Consider the following 20,579-nt stretch of genomic DNA (forward strand, 5'->3'; position numbering starts at 1 on the left):
CTTTTTTTTTTTTTGCCAGTCCTGGGTCTTGAACTCAGGGCCTTAGCTTCCTTTTGCTTAAGGCTAGCACTCCACCACTTGAGCCACAGAACCACTTCTGGCCTTTTCTATATATGTGGTGCTGAGGAATCAAACCCAGGGCTTCATGTATACGAGGCAAGCATTCTACCACTAAGTCACATTCCCAGGTCTATTGCTTTCCTTTTAAAATCAATGTCTCACATTTTTCTCTGGGCCAGTCTCAAATAACGATCGCTGCCTGCTGAGTAGCTTGGGTTTCAGGCATGAGCCACCCATCCAGACTGGCCTTTGTTGTGTCTGCTTTTTTTTTTTTTTTTTTTTTGCCAATATTGGGGCTTGAACTTGGGGAGCTGTTTTGCTTAAGGCTAACATTCTACCACTTGAGCCACAGTTCCACTCCTGGCTTTTTGGGGAAGATAATTGGAGGTAGTCTCATGGGCTTTCCTGGCCATGCTGGCTTTGAACCTTGATCCTCAGATGTCAGCCTCCTGAGTAGCTAGGATTACAAGTCTGAGCCACTGGTGCCAGGCTTGCTTTTTGCCTCTGTAGCTCAGGTTGCCCTTCTACCCACATTCCTCCTGCCTCAATCCCCTGAGTGCTAGGATTATAGGTGTTCACTATATGACCTGCCAGCCTAGCCCTTGTTCAGCTGTGCCATTCCTGGTCTGGGAAAACAAGCACCTGAACAATTGTCTCTTCCCAAGACTCACTGGCCTTCAACCTTTCACCTCTCTTGACACTCAGAAGTCCAGCCCCTGCTTCCAGAAATGGGTGGAGCCTGACTGGGGTGCTTGCCCAAAGTGACCACTGACAGTCCTGGGCCTCAGCTCTTGGATGCCTGCCTGGAGTTGGCTGTCCTCTTTCCATCGACCTTGGAGCCCAACGGGGACGGGGACGGGGACGGGGACGAGGCCCCAGGGGGCCTAGAACACCCTCCCATTCCGAGCCCTTTCCCCTCGGAGCTCCTCCCTTGTCACTTCTACTCCGCCCCTTACTAAACTTCCTGGGCCGGAATTTGTGTCTTTTCCCTTGGCCCAATAGAGAGTAAGAGTGAACTTGGCCTGAGAAGTGGGGGGCTAGTAAAATGGAGCCGAGCAGGTCAGCGCCTGGGCCAGCTGGCTGTGGGTCTCGAGGGGCCACGGGGTCGGGGACAGCGGCGGAGCTCGTGTACCATCTCGCGGGGGCCTTGGGCTCGGAGCTGCAGGAGCTGGCGCGCCGTTTCGGTCCGGAGGCGGCGGCCGGGCTGGTGCCGCTCGTGGTCCGGGCCCTGGAGCTCCTGGAGAAGGCCGCCGTGGGGCCCGCCCCGGACTCGGTGAGTCTCAGTCCCCTTCGCTCGCGCCCGGCGGGGGCCGCGGGCCCTAACCGCGAGCCCCGGGCCTTCCCAGCTGCAGGTGTCGGCGCAGCAGGCCGAACTGGAGCTGCGGCGGCTGCGGGAGGAGAACGAGCGGCTCCGCCGGGAGCTGCGCTCGGGGCCGCAGGGTGAGTGCCAGCCCCGCCGGGGTCCGAGGCGGGACCCCTGCGAGGGCTACCGTTAAGAACGCCCCTTCCCCAGAGGAGCGCGCGCTGCTGCGGCAGCTCAAGGAGGTGACAGACCGACAGCGGGACGAGCTCCGCGCGCACAGCCGCGACCTACAGCAGCGCAGCCAGGAGACCGAGGCCGTGAGCGCGCCGCGGGCCGTGGGGCGGGGCGGGAAGGGCGGGGCGGCCGAGGCCCCGCCCACACGTCACCTCGCACCGCCCCCAGTTGCAGGAGCAGCTGCAGCGCCTTCTGCTGGTGAATGCGGAGCTCCGGCACAAGCTGGCGGTCGTGCAGGCCCAGCTGCGGGTGGCTCAGGACCGCGAGAGGGAGCGCCAGCTTTCTCGGGAAGGCGCCCGCGAGCTAGTTGGAGACCAGAAGCAGGAGCCTGAGCGGGCAGCCCCTGAACCCCCGGTGAGTATCAGAGGAGGGCGAAGACCCATTATAGAACTCAGCATCTGGCACTCGGTATGCATTGGGCAGGGATACCATGCTGAGTAGCAGATCCACCCGATGGCGGCACTTGGGTTCCGTCCCCAGTTGGCCTCTGGCTCAGGCAGAGCATTGCTTTGGCCATCTACTGTAGCATCCTTGTCGAGTCTCCACTTCCCCTCGTGTCCCTGTGATGTCGCTGGGATTAAGCAGAGATCACCCCCTAACCACACCCGACTTTCCACAGGTGGATGCCCCAGAGCAGCCAGGGAGCCCCTTGCAGGGAAGCCAGAGCGGCTTCAGCCGGGAGGAAGTTGAACAGATTCTTCAGGAGCGGAATGAGCTTAAGGCCAATGTGTTCCTGCTTAAGGAGGAGTTGGCCTACTTCCAGAGGTGAGGGGCTGGCTGGGAAGCCGAGGGTCCTCCACTCCCACCTGTTCCTGGACCTCCAGACAGGGCACCTCATTCTCTGGTTCATTCATGTATCAGCAGTAATATCTGGGCACTCTGCCTGGGCACTGGGAGGACATGAATATCATAGTTCTTGCCCTTCTAGAACTTGGTGCCAACTGGAGAATGAGCAGGCTGAGCAGGCACCAAGGGTCACATCAGTAGAAGGCAGTGAAGTATTCTTAGGAACTCCGTAAGGGAAGGTCAGAAGAACAAGGAACATAGGTACTTGGCCGAGACCTCCTGTTGGCCTCCCCATCGCTTTCTCCCTGCTCCTGCTCTTCTCTGTAGGGAGCTGCTCACAGACCACAGGGTCCCTGGACTTCTGCTCGAAGCCATGAAGGTGGCCATCAGAAAACAGCGGAAGAAGATCAAGGCCAAGATGTTAGGGACACCAGAGGAAGCAGAGAGCAGGTAAGGTTCTGCCTCCATTGCCACAGAGCCAGCCTTCCATCCTTTTGCCCCCAGTTCTGCTGAGCCTGATAATCCAGCCTAGCTACCTCCTGCATCTGTGGACCCAGCCTCATCACCCCCTTGAGCCAACCTAGCCTAGTTATTTCTTGGACCTACCAACCTGGCCTGGTTTCCCTTTAGCCTACTGTTCAGCTTGCCACCTTTTTCTCCAAATCTGGTGGTTCCTACCTCCCCTGCCCACGGCATATCCTGCTAAAGAAATCTACTAAGAGCTGGGTACCGATGGCTCACACCTGTAATCCTAGCAAACTCAGCCAGAACACGAAAGTCTGTGAGACTCTTATCTCCAATTAACCACTAAAAACAAAAAATATGGAAATAGAGGTGTGACTCAAGTGGTAGAGTGCCAGCCTTAAGCAAACAAGCTAAGGGAGAACACTCTGGCCTTGGGTTCAAGCCCTAGTACCAGCTCGCTTTCTCTCTCTCTCTCTCTCTCTCTCTCTGTCTCTCTCTCTCTGTGTGTGTATCTCTCTCTCTCACACACACACATACACACAGGAGATGAGCAAAAAGAAGCTCAGGGACAGTGCCCAGGCCCTGTCCCTGATAGAAACAAAAAAAGAAAAGGAAGGGAGGAAGGAATAAAAAGAGAGGAGAGAGAAAAGAAAAAGAAATTTGCTAATTACATCTTCCCATTTAGCCCCTAGTGTCCTGTCTTGGCTGGGTTAGAGGTGTGAAGCTGTGGCTGCAGCCCTAGGGGGCCTGCTGTCTGCCTGGCTGTAAAGAGATGTCATGTGGTGCATGTCTCCAGTGTCACCTTCTCTCCAGCCCTGAGATTCCTGCAGTCACTAGCTTCTATGAGAGACAATATGGAAAGAAACTGCCCTCCCCTGAGCTCCTGGGGGCAGTGAAGAAGGCTCACCACAAGCTGGGCTCCTGTGGTTCCCGGAGCCATCATGCCTCCTCCCTCTGTCTTAGTGATGATGAAGATGGCTCATGGCTCCTGCTCTCCGTGGATAAAGAAAATGAGCCTCCGCCCACCGAGTCCAGAATACAGAGTTTGTATGTTGGAAGGGAAAGGGGAGAGGAGGGAGTTTTTCCGTGCCCTTTTCCGGTTCCACACTGATGTTCCTCCCGCTTCTCTGTCCTGGGCCCCTTTAGTTCCCTTTGATCTCCTGCCACACTCTTTCCTCTGTTTCCTTATTCTTGCCACTCCCTGCCCTTAGTCCATCTCCTTGATTTCTCTGGCTTCCTGGCTCTCCTTCCAGCTTTAGCTTGTGGTATCGAGGTGCAGGAGAGGCCCCTGAGGCTGAGACCCGCTGCAGCACTTCTCCCAGCAAGCTAGGGGAAGAAGAGGAAGCCACCCAGCAACCTCCCTTGGAGCCTGTGGGCCATCCTCCAGCCCCCATCTCCTGACTGTGCTTCTGTGATGAACATCTTGGTCTGAGGACCCAGCTGCGCAAGATGCCTGACTTTGGGGATTGGCTAGAAGTGGATGTGTGACCTCAAATGAAGATAGGGAAGACAGGGGACCCTTCACACCTGTCCCCAGGGCTCAGCTGCAGTCAGTTATGGCTGTTGCATTGGGGATTTTAGGCTGCCTCACTTCCCTGATATGTAAAGGTGGCTTGTGTCAGATCTAGTTTCCCCATCCAGGAGACGGAGACCTGCCTGCCTGCCTGCCTCCCAGGGGTCTGTGCGCATGCCCCAGCAAATATAATAAAGTATTTGTCCATAATATCCTAAAACTGTTGTATGTCTGTCTGTCTGTCCGTGCCCTGCCAGCACAGGGGAAGCCTAAACTCTCTGGGTCCCCTTAGAACCTGGCAGCTTCTTCCAGCTTTAGCTTCTCACTGAAGGTGTGTCGCTTAATGGCAAGCCATGGCTCCCTCTATCACCCCACCTCTCTGCCTGTCCCAAGTACCCAGGGACCCATGACTTCTAAGCTCCATACCTAGCCCATTCTGGCCTTACTGTTAACCTTCCTTTTTCTTTTCTGGATCTCGGGACTTCCTAGCGTTCTCCCGCCCTCTCAGGGAGGTGCCTCAGGGCAGCCCGCCCCTCCGGCCTGGTTTCCTCAGGAAAAGCCTTGGGAGGAAGCAGGGAGGGGGTTGAGAGCTTGTGGGGGCCTGTTAACCCAGACCCTCCCACTGCTCTGGGCGCCATGGGACTGGGGCTGCTGCTCCTACTGCTGCTGCTCTGGACAAGGGGGACCCGGGAATCCACGCTAAACCCAAAAGGGCAGCATGTCTGCCCCGGCAGCAGGTGGGTTTGTGGGAGTCTGATGAGATGGTGGCTAAGCTATCACATCATGTTGCGGCATATGGGAGCAAGGGTGTGGGGAAGTTGTGGGCCTGAAGGGACAGACAGCTTGGCAGGGAAGGCCAGGGAAGAGGAAGAGAGAGCTTTGGGACATGGGGTCTGTGACTCTCAGGGACTGTGATTACAGAGCAAGATCTCTCTGGTAGGGCTGAGGCTGGTTCCCACACCTCAGCCAGAGTCTGTGATCAACCCTGCTAGCCCAGGCTACTCCCAGATGACCGCCTTCTGCCCCACAGCCCCTCTGTGGAGCTCCAGTGCTGTCCAGGCTGGAGGCAGAAAGATCAAGAATGCACCATCCGTGAGTAGCCAGGACGGACCCCCAGCCAAAAAGGGAGACACAGCACATTGGCTATTCTTCCTACCTCTTTCCCCCTCCTGAGCCCTGGAAACAGGATCCATCCTGTGACACCCTCCCTTAACTCTTAAGAGAATGGCTTTTGAAGAGGCACCCCCTACCCCAGAGGGTGGAAGGGCAGGGCAGGGGTCACCATCTCCCCAGAGGGTGAAGAGCAGGGCAGGGGTATTCACTAGTCATGCCTTCCCCATCCTTCTCACCTGGGTGTTTTTCAGCCGTCTGTGAAGGGGAAGACGCCTGCAGGGAAGATGAGATATGCATGAAGCCAGGCCTCTGTCGATGCAAACCTGGGTTCTTTGGGGCCCAGTGTCGTTCTCGTGAGTTTGGGGAAAACTTGGCATGGGGCAGAGGTAGCACAGAAGGTAGAAACGAAGCCTTCGGCCAGGTGTTGGTAGCTCACACCTGTAATCCTAGCTACTCAGGAGGCTGAGATCTGAGGATCCCAGTTTGAAGCCAACCTGGGCAGGAAAGTCCTTGACTCTTATCTCTAATTAACCACCAGAAAAACAGGAGTGGTGCTGTGGCTCAAAGTGGTACAGTGCTAGCCTTGAGTGAAAAAGCCATAGGAGGGCTCTAGACCCTAAGTTCAAGTCCCAATTCTAGCACAAAAGAGAAAAAGAAAAGAAAGGTAACCATAGAACAACAGGGCCAGTGCCCCAGAAGCCTCACTGAGGAAATGAGGCCTAGAAACTGGAAGTGGTATCTTCCTGGGAAATACCCTGAATGATCTGGTTGTTACCAAGACCCACAAAGTCGTGCCTATCTGGCACCTTCATTTTCCTTTTCAACTTCTCTACAGATGTGAGCAAAATGAACGTATTCCCAGTCTCCCTCACATGGACCGTGTACATCAGTGGAAGGAGGCCAGGGGCTGGGCTGTCTGCCCTCTTTGGCAGGAAGAGGAGGATGGGAAAATGGGGGTGGCACATAGCCAGTGGAAAGACACTAGGAATCCCTGGTCTGGGAGGAGACTTGGAGAAATGCAGCTTTTCCTGCCACCCTAGTGGGCAGCACCCACCCGAGATCTGGATGTGTGGAACTCCCAGCTCACCTCCAGGATAGTGGGGGGGGGGGATGCATCCGGAAGAGGCTGGCTGAATGAAACCCCGCCCACCTCTGCGAGGGTGTCTCTGGGCACACCCTTCCCTCTCAGCACTAAGTGAGTCCTGGAATGTGAAGTGGGAGGCGGGGCCAGGCCAAGGTTTTTCTGGTTCAGCCTCTGGGGCAGGAAATGAGCTGTAGCCCTGGAGGATACGCTGCTAGATGTACTAGGGGACTGTCCCTGGCTCTTGGGGGATCAGCCTGGTACCCTTCCACCTTGGGGAAAGGCCAGGGTGGTGATTTGTCCCTGACTCTGAGCTCCTATCCCCCTCTTCTGTCCTCAACTCCTGCAGGCTGCCCGGGCCAGTACTGGGGCCCCGACTGCCGTGAGACCTGTCCCTGCCACCCCCATGGCCATTGTGAGCCAGCCACAGGCGTGTGCCAGTGCCAAGCAGGCCGCTGGGGCAGCCTCTGCGAGTTCCCATGCACCTGCGGCTCCCATGCACGTTGTGACCCTGCTACGGGCACATGTCATTGCGAGCCAGGTTGGTGGTCGCTCACGTGCCGACGCCCATGCCAGTGCAACCCAGCGGCGCGCTGTGACCCAGCCTCTGGCGCCTGCCTGTGCCCGCCTGGCTATTGGGGTCGCCGCTGCAGCTTCCGTTGCTCCTGCCATAAATCACCATGCCTGCAGGACTCTGGCCGCTGCACCTGTTTGCAGGGCTGGTGGGGCTCCGAGTGTCAGTGGCAGTGCGACTGTGTCCGTGGCCAGTGCAACGTGGCCTCTGGCCAGTGCACCTGCCCACCGGGCTTCCATGGCAAGCGCTGTGAACTGCCCTGCGACCCTGGCCGCTATGGGGATCAGTGCAGTGAAAGGTGAGCCGTGGGGGAAGACAAAAGAGGTCCTGGGTAAAGGGAGGTGAAGGAGGGCTAGGAGAGTGTGGGAAAGAGGTGGATATGTATGGAGAAGGGTGGGAGAAGGGGTGGGAAGTCCGAGTGCTATCGCCAAAATGTGCACAAAGCAAGGATGAAACAAAGCCTTCATTGATCTAGTTCCACCTATACCTACTCTTTTTTCTTCTTCTTTTTTTTTTTTTTAGCCAGTCCTGGGGCTTGAACTCAGGTCCCAAGTGCTGTTCCTGAGCCTCTTTGTGGTCAAGGCTAGCACACTACCACTTAAGCCAAGTTGCCATTTCTGGCTTTTTCTAAGTAGAGTCTCATGGACTTTTCTGCCTGGGCTGGCTTCAAACCGTGATCCTCAGACCTCAGCCTCTTGAGTAACTATGATTGCAGGCAAGAGCTACTAGTGCCTGGCTTATCCTTACTCTTTTCATCCAATGATTGTTAAAAAGTACAGGGCCTGCAGGCATGGCTCAGCAGTAGAGCACCTACCCAGCAGGTGGGGAGCCCCAGCTCAAGTGATGGCACAACCTGTAGTCCCAGCACCCAGGAGACTGAGGCCGGTGGATCTTGAGTTTGAGGCCAGACTAGGGTATATAAAAGACCTTGTCTCAAAGCAAAAGGCTTGTATTTCCATTTCTATGTAAATAAGTATAAACAATTTAAGTGGCATGATTTAAATCACCCTATAAAATATATTTAAATAATATTTTGGTCTTTTATAGATTTTTTTTTTCCAGAGCTGAGGACTGAACTTGGGACCTTGTGCTCACCAGGCAGGCGCTCTTCCGCTGAGCTAAATCCCCAGCCCTAAATAATATTTTATGACTCTAAAGAAAAAAAGCCTAGTAAGGGCTAGAAATATGACCTAGTAGTAGAGTGCTTGCCACATATATATGAAGCCCTGGGTTCAATTCCTCAATACCACATATATAGAAAAAGAAAAGCCAGAAATGGCGCTGTGGCTCAAGTGGTAGAGTGCTAGCCTTGAGTAAAAAAAGCCAGGGACAGTGCTCAGGCCCTGAGTTCAAGCCCCAGGACTGGCAAAAAAAAAAAAAAAAAAGTAGGCAGGTGGCTAGTATTATACGAGGCAAGCTCTCTCGCCACTAGGCCAAATCCCCAGCCCCTAGGTGGCTAGTATTAGAAAGAATCCTGCTACAAAAGAATGGTAAGTTCCCTTTAGGACTTTCAGTCTTTGACCAATTTCCTGTAGAGTAAGAAATTATAGCCAGATGCCAATGTAATCCTAGCTACTCAAAAGACTGAGATCTGAGGATTGTGGTTCAAACCAGCCTGAGCAGACAAATCTGAGATACTCTTTTTTTTTTTTTTTTTTTGGCCAGTCCTGGGCCTTGGACTCAGGGCCTGAGCACTGTCCCTGGCTTCTTCCCGCTCAAGGCTAGCACTCTGCCACTTGAGCCACAGCGCCGCTTCTGGCCGTTTTCTGTATATGTGGTGCTGGGGAATCGAACCTAGGGCCTCGTGTATCCGAGGCAGGCACTCTTGCCACTAGGCTATATCCCCAGCCCCTGAGATACTCTTATCTCCAACTAAACAGCAAAAAGGTACAAGTGAAAATGTGGCTAAAGTGGCAGAGTGCTATCCTTGAGCAGGCAGGACGGGGGGCGGTATGGAGCTAAACAAGAGAAATCCCCCCTGCCCTGCCCAATATATGTAATACATATTTGATATAACTAAAATAAAACTTTAACACATACTTAACTTCTATTATTACCTAAGAATACATGAAGCTGAGCACTGGTGGTTCAGACCTGTAATCCTAGCCACTCAGGAAACTGAGATCTAGCATGGTTCAAAGCTACCTAGGCCAGGAAAGCTCATAAGACTCTTCCTTCCAGGTAATTACTGAAAAAGCTGAAAGTGGAGATATGATTCAAGTGGTAAAGGTGGAAAAAAAAAAAAAGCTCAGGACAGTGCCCCAGACCCTGAGTTCAAGCTCCAGGATTGGTACCCCCCCCAAAAAAAAAATCTGGGTGCTGGTGGCTCACACCTATAATCCTAGCTACTCAGGAGGCTAAGATCTGAGGATTATGGTGTTAAGCCAGCCTGGGCAGGAAAAGCCGTGAAACTCTTTTTTTTTTTTTTTTGCCAGTCCTGGGCCTTGGACTCAGGGCCTGAGCACTGTCCCTGGCTTCTTTTTGCTCAAGGCTAGCACTCTGCCACTTGAGCCACAGCGCCACTTCTGGCCATTTTCTGTATATGTGGTGCTGGGGAATCGAACCCAGGGCTTCATGTATACGAGGCGAGCACTCTTGCCACTAGGCCATATTCCTAGCCCTTTTTTTATTTTTATTTTTTGGCCAGTCCTGGGGCTTGGACTCAGGGCCTGAGCACTGTCCCTGGCTTCTTTTTGCTCAAGGCTAGCACTCTGCCACTTGAGCCACAGTGCCACTTCTGGCCGTTTTCTAGATATGTGGTGCTGGAGAATCGAACCCAGGGCTTCATGTATACGAGGCGAGCTCTCTAGCCACTAGGCCATATTCCCAGCCCGCCGTGAAACTCTTATCTCCAATTATCCACCAAAAAACTGGAAGGGGAGGTGGGGCTCAAAGTGGTAGAATGCTAGCCTTGAGCAAAAGAGCTCAGGGATAGCACTCAAGCCCTGAGTTCAAGCCCCATGACCAACACAAACACACAGACAAAAGCAAGCCAGGTATTGGTGGCTCATGCCTGTAATCCTAGCTATTTAGGAGGCTGAAATGTAAGGGAAAGTGCCCAGGCCCAGAGTTCAAGCCTCACGACCAACAGAACAAAACAAAACAAAAACCCGAGTATCTGGAGAAAGAAACTTAAGGTATACTTAGCATCAATGGGAAATTAAGACAAACTTGAAAGGATAGTGGTGAAAACAGGAGTCGATAGTTTATTTCAGTTTTTTTTTAATTTTGTTGTTGTTGATTATTTTTTTTAACCTGTCTTAGGGCTTGAGCTCAGGTCCTAGGTGGTGTCTCTTTGTGCAAGGCTAGTGCTTTAGCACTGGAGCTGCAGCTCTGTGTCTGATTTTTTTTTTTTTTTGGTGGTGATTAATTGGAGATAAAAGTCTCACAGACTTTTTCCTGCCTAAGCTGATTTTGAACCACAATTCTCAGATCTCAGCCTCTTGAATAGCTGGGATTACAGACATGAGCCACTTGTGCCTAGCTTTTTATTTTTTGCTTAGTTTTTCTTTTTCCTTTGCTGCTGCTGGGTCTTGAAATCAGGCCCAGGTGCTATCCCTAAGCTTTCATGCTCAAGGTTAGTGCTCTACCATTTGAGCCACAGTTTTACTTCTGGCTTTTTGGTGGTTTATTGGAGATAAGAATCTCTCAAACTTGTCTGCCCACTCTGACTTCCAACTGGAATTTCCCCAGCTCTCAGCCTCCGGAGTAGTAGAATTCCAGGCACGAGCCACCAGTACACCCAGCTAGATTCTATTTTTATGTATTTTCAAGTGATGGTGTAGAAGATAAACCAGTGAGTCCTGTTCTCAGGGATGGTGTGATATGGGAAAGGAAATTGGGAAAATAAGAGGAAGGCAGACTTGAGAGGAGAGAAGTAGAAAGTGGACTGGGCACTCTGATGCTCTGGTTGGGCTGGGTCATAGTGACCCTGGAGCCTAAAGAAGGATGAGACACAGAGCGGGTCAGATGACAAGAGATGGCAAGTGGTTACATGATGCCTTGCAAGCTGAGGCCCTGAGTTAAAAACCCAGGAGGGTGAGTGCACACACACATAAAAGTAGAGAGATGGGAGACAGAATCCTATGAGCACTCTCAGAGGTCATCTACCCAACCTCTTCATTGTACAGCATGGACCTGTCTGAGCTGACCCGGCTGGGACATGGTCACTCTCCAGTGTCCCTGAGGCCCTGTCTGAGTGGTCAGGGTAGGGGCTGGAGGGGGTGGCACCCCATCTATCCCCAGTACTCCCATGCACCTCTTCTCTTGCCAGCTGTGGCCACTGCGCGCCCAATGCAACGTGTTCTCCAATCACGGGCAGCTGTGACTCCTGCGAGCCTGGCTGGAATGGAACCCTGTGCAAGCAGCGATGCCCACCTGGTACCTTTGGCAACAGCTGCAGCCAGCAATGCCCCCGCTGCCAGCATGGGGAACCCTGTCAGGCAGACACAGGGCACTGTCAGCGCTGTGACCCTGGCTGGCTGGGGCCCAGGTGAGAGGGCCATCCTGCTCAGGAGAGAGATCCTTTCTCCTCCCTTGCTCCCTCTGTAAAAGCCAACCTTCCAGTACACACACACATACACACACACGTGCACATGTGCACGTGCATACACACCACACAGATAGAGCCCTGGTGCTGCCTCCTAGAGAGACTGAGGGAGAGGGGGTAAGGGTGCCCTGTGCACAATGCTCTTCTAGCTCCTCCACCACCCAGGCTGCCTGCCCTCTTCTCCCCCCTGGGGATCCATAGTCTGTCACCTACTGGGTTTGGCTCCAGGGTCAAAGTCCTATTTGCACCTAAACCTCACTGCTAAGGAGTGACCATTTGGGTCCCAGAGTCCAGGAGTGGGGTTACCCACTACCCTCCCAGTCCCTGACTGAATCTTATCTTCCCCAGGTGTGAAGACCCCTGCCCAGCTGGTACCTTTGGGGAGGACTGTGGTTCTACCTGCCCCACCTGTGTTCAGGGAGTCTGTGATGTGGTGACAGGGGAGTGTGTCTGCAACGCCGGCTACTGGGGAGCCAGGTGAGGACTGGGCCCTGGCGATGGGAGAGAAAGAGCTGAGGGAAGACTGTGATATGTTTTCTAAACCTCCCTTCCTGGGTCTCTCCACCTCCCAGATGCCACCCATCTTCTAAGAAGGTGGTCCTGATGCATCTTCAAAGGAAAGTCTGCTGACACCTAATCTAGAAGGACAATAAAAATAAATACATGAGGGCTGGGAATATGGCCTAGTGGTACAATGCTTGCCTTGTATACATGAAGCCCTGGGTTTGATTCCTCAGCACCACAGATATAGAAAAAGCTAGAAGTGGCACTATGGCTCAAGTGGCAGAGTGCTAGCCTTGAGCAAAAAGAAGCCAGGGACAGTGCTCTGGCCCTGAGTCCCAAACCCCAGGACTGGCAATAAATAAATAAATAAATATATGAATACCACAGTTTGGGGCCAATCTAGGCAGAAAAGTCTGGTAGACTCTAGTTCCAAAATAACCAGAAAAAAAAAAAAAAAGCAGTACAGGGCACTAATCAAATAAGCAAGTGGAGCAAGGACAAGGCCCTGAGTTTAAATTCTGGTAGTGACACAAATTAATTAAGTCACACAGAATAGAAAGAAGAAATAGAAAGGGCTGGCTCCCTAACTAGATGAGAGTTGGCTCCAGACATTCCCAAGTCTTTAGGTGAGTGTGTATAGTGTCAGATGGCAAAGATCTCATTTTACAGAGGAGCAGGCTGAGGCTCAGGGAGTTGTGTCAGGGCCAGTCCTGGCTCACACCTCCAGACCCAAAGCTATCTCCCTGGCTCCACTGCATGTGGCTGATCTCACATCAATGCTGGGTGGACGGTGGGTGAGTGAGTGCAGTCAGAGATGCTGTTGCCCCAAGGTCTACACACTGACTTGGGAATGGCCGGGCAGCTTCTGGGAGGAAGGGTTCTCCAACATGCTGCCAGGGCCATGTAGAATGGCTCAGAATGCAGAGGGGTCTGCTTGGGCATTGTCCAGGAAAATCTACCTGGCAAAGAGTGGGGATGCTGCCCAGAAATCTACCTTGGCTTCTCCCTGCCCACTCCCTTCTCCTTCCACCCAGGATGCAGCCTGGCCTTCCTTTTTAGTTATTGTTGTTGTTGTTGTTATTACTGTGTTGTGCAGAGAAAAGGGTTACAGTTACATAAGTCCAGTAATGAGTACATTTATTTTTTGACTCTGTCTCTGTCTCTCTCTGTCTCTCTGTCTCTCTCTCTCTCTCTCTCTCTCTTGTTTTGTGTCAATCCTGAACTCACGGCCTATGTGCTGTCCACTGTCCTTGACCTTTCTCACTATTGCTCTACCACTTGAATCATAGCTCCACTTCTGGCTTTTAAAAAAAAATATGGTTAATTAGAGAGAAGAGTCTCATGGACTTTCTTGCCTGGGCTGGCTTTTAACCATAATCCTCAACTCTCAGCCTACTGACTAACTAGGATTACAAGCATGAGCCACCAGCTCCTGGCTCAATCTGCCTTTTCTTGCTACACCTAGCTGCAACAGTTCCTGCCCATCTGGCTTTCATGGAAGCAACTGCTCTCTCTCCTGCCAGTGCTCAGAGGGACTCTGCCACCCTGTCTCCGGGGCCTGCCAACTGGGTAAGGTGAAGGGAGGGCCTGGAGCGTGGTAACCAGGATAAGTCCGGCTCTTGCCATGGGCAAGGCCCTATCTGCTGGGGAGCCTGGGCCCTATCAGTGAACCTCCCCATGCCTGAACTCTGTTTGGATTCTCTGGATCCCCCTGAAGATGTGACTGAGCCTCGGCCCTGTGCAAACCCAGGGAGAGCCGGGAGATGAGCAGGCATGACTGGATGCTGGTATGGCATGAGAACTGGGACCGGGGTTGTGGAATGAATTCTGGACCATCAGGAGGTGACAGACCAGAGAGAGAGCCCCCTGGGGAGGTGGGGGGAAGCCACAGGTAAAGGACTGGGGGAAGGGCAACTTATAACTAAAGAGGAAACATGATGTCCTGAATGTTGAACCATCTCCCCTAGGCCGTCATGGCAAAAATGCCCTCATTGCCGGCATTCTTGTGCCTCTGCTGTTGCTCCTCCTGGGCATTGCCTGCTGTGCCTACTGCCGCTGGGCCACCCGATTGGATTCCAAGGACAGGTGATGGCTGGCTGGTGCCATTTGGTGTCCTTTCAGGGCTGGGGAAGGGCCAGCCTTGTTACACATTTAGGTTGGAGGTAACAGGGGTAGTTGGCAGTGGGGAGATACCAGGTTAGCCACCTGCCTTTCGTGGAAGCCTTCCATAGGGAAGGTCCCAAGTCATGTGGATATGAGCGAGGGACACAGGGCACCAAGCTGTCCCAAGGCAACCTGGAGCAGGAAGGAGGCTGAGCTCATGGACCAGGGTCCTGAGGAGAGCAGGAAACCCAGAAGCAGAGGCCCAGCTCGGGGCCAAGAGGGAAAGAGACCAGAACTCACTCCTCCAGGAAATGGGAGTGACTTCAAGCTCTGTGCAGAGGTTTGGCAGAGAAGGTGGTTTTCTGAGGGATAGACAGGTGGGCTGGTGAGGCTGCCCAGAGAGATGTGGCTGGCTCACATGTTGTTCTTTACAAAACCTCTTTACACCTCTTGGCTCCTTTGAGACAGGAAGTGTAAGGGTGGGAAGAGGATTTTTGTCCTCAGTTCACAGAAGATAGCAAGGCTCAAGCTGACGCAGCTAGCCAAGGCTCCCACAGAGCTCCTGCCCAGCTTTCTGGACTCTGTCCTCATTTTACAGATGAGGAAACTAGAGCCCAGGGAGGTGACAAAACTGTTACCTAGATCTATCTGACTCTACAGCCTCCTTGCCTTCTGTGACTCAGATCTTGGGCTTACAGAATTGTGTAGATTTTATTCTGCCATCAATATGGAACCATTTAGCTCTGTGTAGTGGTACATGCCTGTAATCCCAGCACTTGGGAGGCTGAAGAAGGAGGTTCACATGTTTGTGCTATATGAGACCCTGTATCTAACAAACCAAAGCAGAACAGCCATTGAAGTATGTGTGTGATCACTTTGTCACACTGTGCAAAGGTAACACAGGTTACCTTGGGTCATATGCACTGACCACCCACCCTAACCCACCCCTTCAGGCCAGCAAGAGACGGAGCTGCCTTATCCAGGATGAAGCAGCAGGTCTGGGGGGCACTGACCAGGCTGGGCTCTGTGCTGTCCTGTGGCTCCCTCAGCAACTACAAGCTCCCCTGGGTGACAGGTAAGTGGTCACTAGGGGGCAGGGGCTGAGATGGAGCAAGTCTTCCCAGAAGGCTGTGCACCTGACTTGAAGTCCCTACAGTCTCTCACCATGATCCGGAGGTCCCCTTCAACCACAGCTTCATCGAGCCACCTTCTGCTGGCTGGGCCTCTGATGATTCCTTCTCTTCTGATCCTGAGTCTGGAGCAGAGGATGAGGGTCATACCTACTCCGTGCCACCCCGAGAAGGTAGGTGGCCCCCCCCAACAGCTCACTCAGTCCCTGAGCAGCCTGCCTCCTCAATCTCTTCTATATTCCCTCAGCTAATGTGGACCCAGAAAAAGAACAAGAGACATTACTGTCCTCATTGAGCTTGTAGTCTGACAGATATCAATCAGATACATAATTAAGTAGTACAGGACAGTGTGTTGCATGTTTGATTTTTGTGTGTGAGCTATTTCTGGGGCTTGAACTCATGGTCTCAGTACTATCCCTAAGTTTCTGTGCTCAAGGCTAGCTAGCACTCTTATCACTTGAGCCACAGCTCCACTTCCAGCTGTTTTTGTTGTTGTTGTTGTTGTTTGGTGCTTAATTGGAGATAAGAATTTCAAAGACTTTTCTGCCTGGGCTGGCATCAAACTGCTATCTCAGATCTCAGCCTCCTGAGTAGCTAGTAGCTACCAGCAGGCTTGATATATGTTTTGTTGCCAGTCCTAGAGATTGAACTCAGGGCCTGAGCACTGTCCCTGGCTTCTTTTTGCTCAAGGCTAGTACTCTACCACTTGAGCCACAGCGCCACTTCTGGCTTTTTCTATTCTATATATGTGGTGCTGAGGAATTGAACTCAGGTCTTCATGTATTTTAGGCGAGCACTTTACCACTAGGCCACATTCCCAGCCCCTTGACATATGTTTTGATGGGGGAGATACCTGGTGCTTCCAGTAGCAGCATCAGCATGCACATGGTTCACATAACTCTATGGCTTTGAAACTTTCAGCTTGACAGTGGTTCAAAGCAGGGAGGGGTAGGGAGAAAAGAGCCAAGGAGATGGGGCTACAGACCTGGTCTTTCTCCTACATTCTGTACCTCACTTTTTTTTTTTTGTGCCAATCCTGGGGCTTGAACTCAGGGCCTGAGCACTGTCCCTGACTTCTTTTGCTCAAGCCTAGCACTCTACCTCTTGAGCCACAGCCCCACTTCTGGCTGTTAATGTGGTACTGAGGCATCGAGCCTGGGGCTTTGTGCATGCTAGACAAGCACTCTACCACTAAGCCACATCCCCAGCCCTGCACCTCACTCTTTGCTAGAGGGAAGATGCTGCAGGTAGGATGGACTGGGGTAGCCAGCACAGCTGCAGCCTAGCTCTTCTGTCTCCTCTGCTAGGGATGATCCCGGTGACCCAGGCAGAGTCTCCAGAGGCCAGCCTGGCTGGAGGCCCCTTCCCACCCCCCGAGGATGCCTCTACACCATTTCCTATCCCACGCACCTCCAGCCTGGCCCGGGCCAAGCGGCCATCTGTTTCCTTTGCTGAAGGCACCAAGTTTGCACCACAGAGTCGTCGAAGTTCGGGGGAACTCTCCAGCCCAATCAGAAAGCCCAAGAGGCTTTCCAGGGGCTCCCAGCCATGTCCTGAGGGCCAGGAGGCCGAAGATTCCACAAGCCCAGAGCAAGCAAAACCAGAGGAGGCGCCTCCTGAAGCTGCCAGCATAGGAGATGCAACTGAGTGTGTGGAAAGCATCAACAGCAGCGCCCAGGACAGCTCTAGCTCTGTAGCCACCATCTACATGCTAGCAGGGACACCCCAGAAATCTGAGGGCCCTAGCCGGTCTGTCTTTCATCGTCTTGGTAACTTCCAGAAAGGCCAAGCAGAATCCAAGGTCAAGAGTGCCATCCCTAAACCCATACGCAGATCCCTGGGTCAAAACAAGAGTGGCCCAGGGCTGGCCTCTGGCTCTACTAGCCAGAGCCCTGGATCAGCCCCCAATGCCAACGTGGGGACTCGGCCAGAGGAAGTGTCCAGGGAGCTGGGGGATGGCACTAAGAGTGCGGGGAGGGTCCAGGAAGTAACCTCAGGAAGCATTCCCCCAATACAAGATCCTCAGAAGCAAGCTGAAGAGGAAAGGCAGGAAGAGCCTGTGTATGAGAATGTTGTACACATGTCTGGGCCACCACAGCCCTGAGGGCTTTGTATTTGGGGAGTGGGAAGAGGATGGATAGTGTGGGGAGGGGAACACCTGAACAGACCGTAGATCAGAATGTGCTTTGTGCTAGAAAATGATCCTGGGGCCAGGAGAGCCATATCAGAGCCTCTGCTCTGGACGAGGCCTGGGTTGGAGGCCAACTGGCTGTGGGCCCTGGCAGTGCTTCGGGGGTAAATCTGTCTGGAAGGCCTGGGCAGAGACCCTGCAGAATGGGGTCAGGAAGGGAAGACAGATGGCTGTAGGGACTTTTTCCTCTATTTTCCTGGAACCTGCCCCAAAGGATACTACCCTTCTTCATTTGCAAAACACTTTTCTGACATGGGAAACAACCTAAATTTTAAGCAAATATTTCTTAGGCTAAGTCACTACACAGCCAGGGGCGTGAGGGGGGGAATCATGTACTAGACACTGGTGACTTATTCCTATAATCCTAACTACTCAGAGGGCTGATATCTGAGGATCACAGTTCAAAGCCAGGTAGGGACTTTCTCAGGAAAGTTCATGAGAGACTGTTATCTCCAAGTAACTACCCCCAAAACTGGTAGTGGAGCTGTGGCTCAAAGTAACAGAACTACTTTTGTGGGGGGGAGGGGTCATGGGGCTTGAACGGGGGGCTTGGGTATTGACCCTAGCTCTTTTGCTCAAGGCTAGCTCTCTACCATTTTGAACTGTAGTGCCATTTCTGGTTTTCTGGTGGTTATTGGAGCTAAGAGTCCCATGGACTTTATTGCCTGGCCTGGCTTTGAACCACAACCCTCAGATCTCAGCCTCTTGAGTGGCTAGGATTACAGACATGAGCAACACCCAGCCCATTCTACTTTTTTTTGTGTATGTGCTGGTACTGGGGATTGAACTTTGGGCCTTGTGCCATTGCTTAGCTTTTCCACTCAAAGTTGGCATTCTACCACTTGAACCATAGTTCCACTTTTGGCTTTTTGCTAGTTTATTGAAGATAAGAATCTCTTGTAGGGCTGGGGATATGGCCTAGTGGCCAGTGCTTGACTTGTATACATGAGGCCCTGGGTTCAATTCCCCAGCACCACATATACAGAAAATGGCCAGAAGTGGCACTGTGGCCCAAGTGGCAGAGTGCTAGCCTTGAGCAAAAAGAAGCCAGGGACAGTACTCAGGCCCCGAGTCCAAGCCCCAGGACTGGCCAAAAAAAAAAAAGAATCTCTTGTATTTATCTGCCTGGACTGGCTTTGATGTGAGACCCTCAGACTTCTGCCTCCTGTGTAGCTGAACTCAGGGCTTTGCTCGTGCCAATCAAATGTTCTACTGCTGATCTAGATCACCATTGCCCATTGTTTTCTTTCTATAAACTTTCATTTTATCTTAAAATGCAATGTTTAGAAACTTTTTTTGTGTATATTTATAATTTTTTTGTGTGTGCTGGTTCTGGGGCTTGGACTCAAGGTGGGTTTTTTTTTTGTTTTGCCAGTCTTGGGACTTGAATTTAGGGCTTGGGCACTGTCCTTGAGCTTCTTTTCCCTGAGGCAAGTGCTCTGCCATGAGTCACAGCGCCACTTCCAGCTTTTTCTGTTTATTTGGTACTGAGGAATGGAACCCAAGGCTTCATGCATGCTAGGCAAGGACTCTACCACTAAGCCACATTCCCAGCCCGAACTCAAGGCTTAAAAAAAAAAAAAATTTGTGGCCAGGCGCTGGTGGCCTATAATCCTGGCCACTCAGGAAGCTGAGATCTGAGAATCACTATTCAAAGCCAACCCAGGCAATAAATGCTGGAGAGATTCTTATCTCCAGTTAATCACAAAAAGCCAGACGTGGAGCCATGGCTCAAGTAGTAGACTGCTAGCTTTGAGCACAAAAGCTCAGGGACAGTGCCCAGGCCCTGAGTCCAAGCCGCAGTACTGGCCAAAAAACAAACAAAAAGCTAATAAAATTTAAAAATGGTAACATTACAAACATCTGCAAAGTAAAACAGATTTCTCCCCAGCATGGGGGCAGAAGTGTGATTAATTTTCTGAATGCCTTTGGTCTCGTATGGGTCCTTGACTCACGTTGCATTACGCAGTCAGAAAAGAAAGGGAGAGGAGCCTTTCCCTTTATCCTAGTGCTCAGAGACTCTCACTAACAGCCAAGGCAGTGCTTATTTGTTGTTGTACATGGGGCTTAAACTCAGGACCTGGGCACTGGCCCTGAGGTTGTTTGTTTATTTTTTCCCACCCAAGGCTAGTGGTCTACCACTTTGAACCACAGTGTCACTTCTAGTTTTCTGGTGGTTAATTGTGCCTGGGCTGGCTTCAAGCTACAGTCATCAGATCTTAGCCTCCTTAGTAGCTAGGATTATAGGCATGAGACACTGGTATCCTGCTCAGCTTTTTTTTTTTTTTCTAATGTACCTTAACATTTTTGCTCTCCCAGTTGAGCTACATCTCCATTTCTGACTTTTGGCTAATTGGAGATGAAAGTCTCACTTTCTTGTCTCAGCTGGCTTTGAACCAGGATCCTCAGATCTCAGCCTCTTGAATAATTAGGATTACAGATGTAATCAGATTTTTTTTCCAGATGTTTTTGTACATATATAAATAGGTTTTAGAAACAGAAGATGATGCTCAGCTAACTTCGGTAGCTTGCTGTATGTATGTGTACACACACATGCACGTGTGTGTGTGTGTGTGTGTGTGTGTATGTTGGGGATGGAACCCAGGGCCTCACACATGCCCTACCACTTGAGCCACACACCTGCCCCTGCAACCTGCTTTTATATATAGCAATTTATCCTAGATATCTCTAGAAGCCAGTAAAAATAAAGCTACCTCTTTACATTAAAAAAAAAAAAAGATGACATGGAATTCCATTATGTGAAAATAATGCAGGTAATTCAAACCAGGCCCTTGCCTTGGACAGTTGTTTCTAATTGTTTTGATACAATAAACAATGATTCTGTGTGTAAGTAACTTTGTCCCTATTTCTTTTGTACTAGTGCAAGTTTTTCTGCTTTATTTTATTTTTGCCAGTCCTGGGGCTTGGACTCAGGGCCTGTGCACTTAAGGCACTAAGTTCAAACTCCAGTTG

At 51.8% G+C, this 20,579-nt stretch overlaps 2 protein-coding genes across 2 annotated transcripts; both read left to right on the top strand.

The window, feature by feature from the left end:
* The first annotated feature begins 897 nt into the window (after positions 1–897).
* Positions 898–20,461, top strand: LOC125365828 (Rab interacting lysosomal protein). The gene is made up of 10 exons (XM_048366077.1): positions 898–1,333; positions 1,407–1,500; positions 1,574–1,680; positions 1,766–1,951; positions 2,217–2,362; positions 2,711–2,833; positions 3,812–3,895; positions 4,102–4,450; positions 12,047–12,049; positions 20,395–20,461. Exons 1-8 carry the CDS (start codon positions 1,106–1,108, stop codon positions 4,247–4,249), a joined length of 1,116 nt encoding a protein of 371 aa, XP_048222034.1. The 5' UTR covers positions 898–1,105; the 3' UTR covers positions 4,250–4,450; positions 12,047–12,049; positions 20,395–20,461.
* Positions 4,444–18,042, top strand: Scarf1 (scavenger receptor class F member 1). Its single transcript, XM_048366076.1, has 11 exons — positions 4,444–5,098; positions 5,392–5,453; positions 5,726–5,827; positions 6,905–7,427; positions 11,403–11,621; positions 12,027–12,155; positions 13,648–13,751; positions 14,150–14,267; positions 15,239–15,360; positions 15,442–15,588; positions 16,723–18,042. Exons 1-11 carry the CDS (start codon positions 4,998–5,000, stop codon positions 17,517–17,519), a joined length of 2,424 nt encoding a protein of 807 aa, XP_048222033.1. The 5' UTR covers positions 4,444–4,997; the 3' UTR covers positions 17,520–18,042.
* Positions 20,462–20,579: the final 118 nt, after the last annotated feature.

The sequence above is a fragment of the Perognathus longimembris genome, chromosome 17, assembly GCF_023159225.1.
Source record: "Perognathus longimembris pacificus isolate PPM17 chromosome 17, ASM2315922v1, whole genome shotgun sequence".
Taxonomy (NCBI): domain Eukaryota; kingdom Metazoa; phylum Chordata; class Mammalia; order Rodentia; family Heteromyidae; genus Perognathus; species Perognathus longimembris.

Coding starts and splice junctions, on each gene's coding strand:
- LOC125365828 (XM_048366077.1), top strand. CDS start 1,106: ATGGAGCCGAGCAGGTCAGCGCCTGGGCCAGCTGGCTGTGGGTCTCGA. Junction 1,681..1,765: donor GCAGCCAGGAGACCGAGGCC/GTGAGCGCGCCG, acceptor CACCGCCCCCAG/TTGCAGGAGCAGCTGCAGCG. Junction 3,896..4,101: donor GAGTCCAGAATACAGAGTTT/GTATGTTGGAAG, acceptor CTCTCCTTCCAG/CTTTAGCTTGTGGTATCGAG.
- Scarf1 (XM_048366076.1), top strand. CDS start 4,998: ATGGGACTGGGGCTGCTGCTCCTACTGCTGCTGCTCTGGACAAGGGGG. Junction 11,622..12,026: donor CCTGGCTGGCTGGGGCCCAG/GTGAGAGGGCCA, acceptor TATCTTCCCCAG/GTGTGAAGACCCCTGCCCAG. Junction 13,752..14,149: donor CTCCGGGGCCTGCCAACTGG/GTAAGGTGAAGG, acceptor CATCTCCCCTAG/GCCGTCATGGCAAAAATGCC.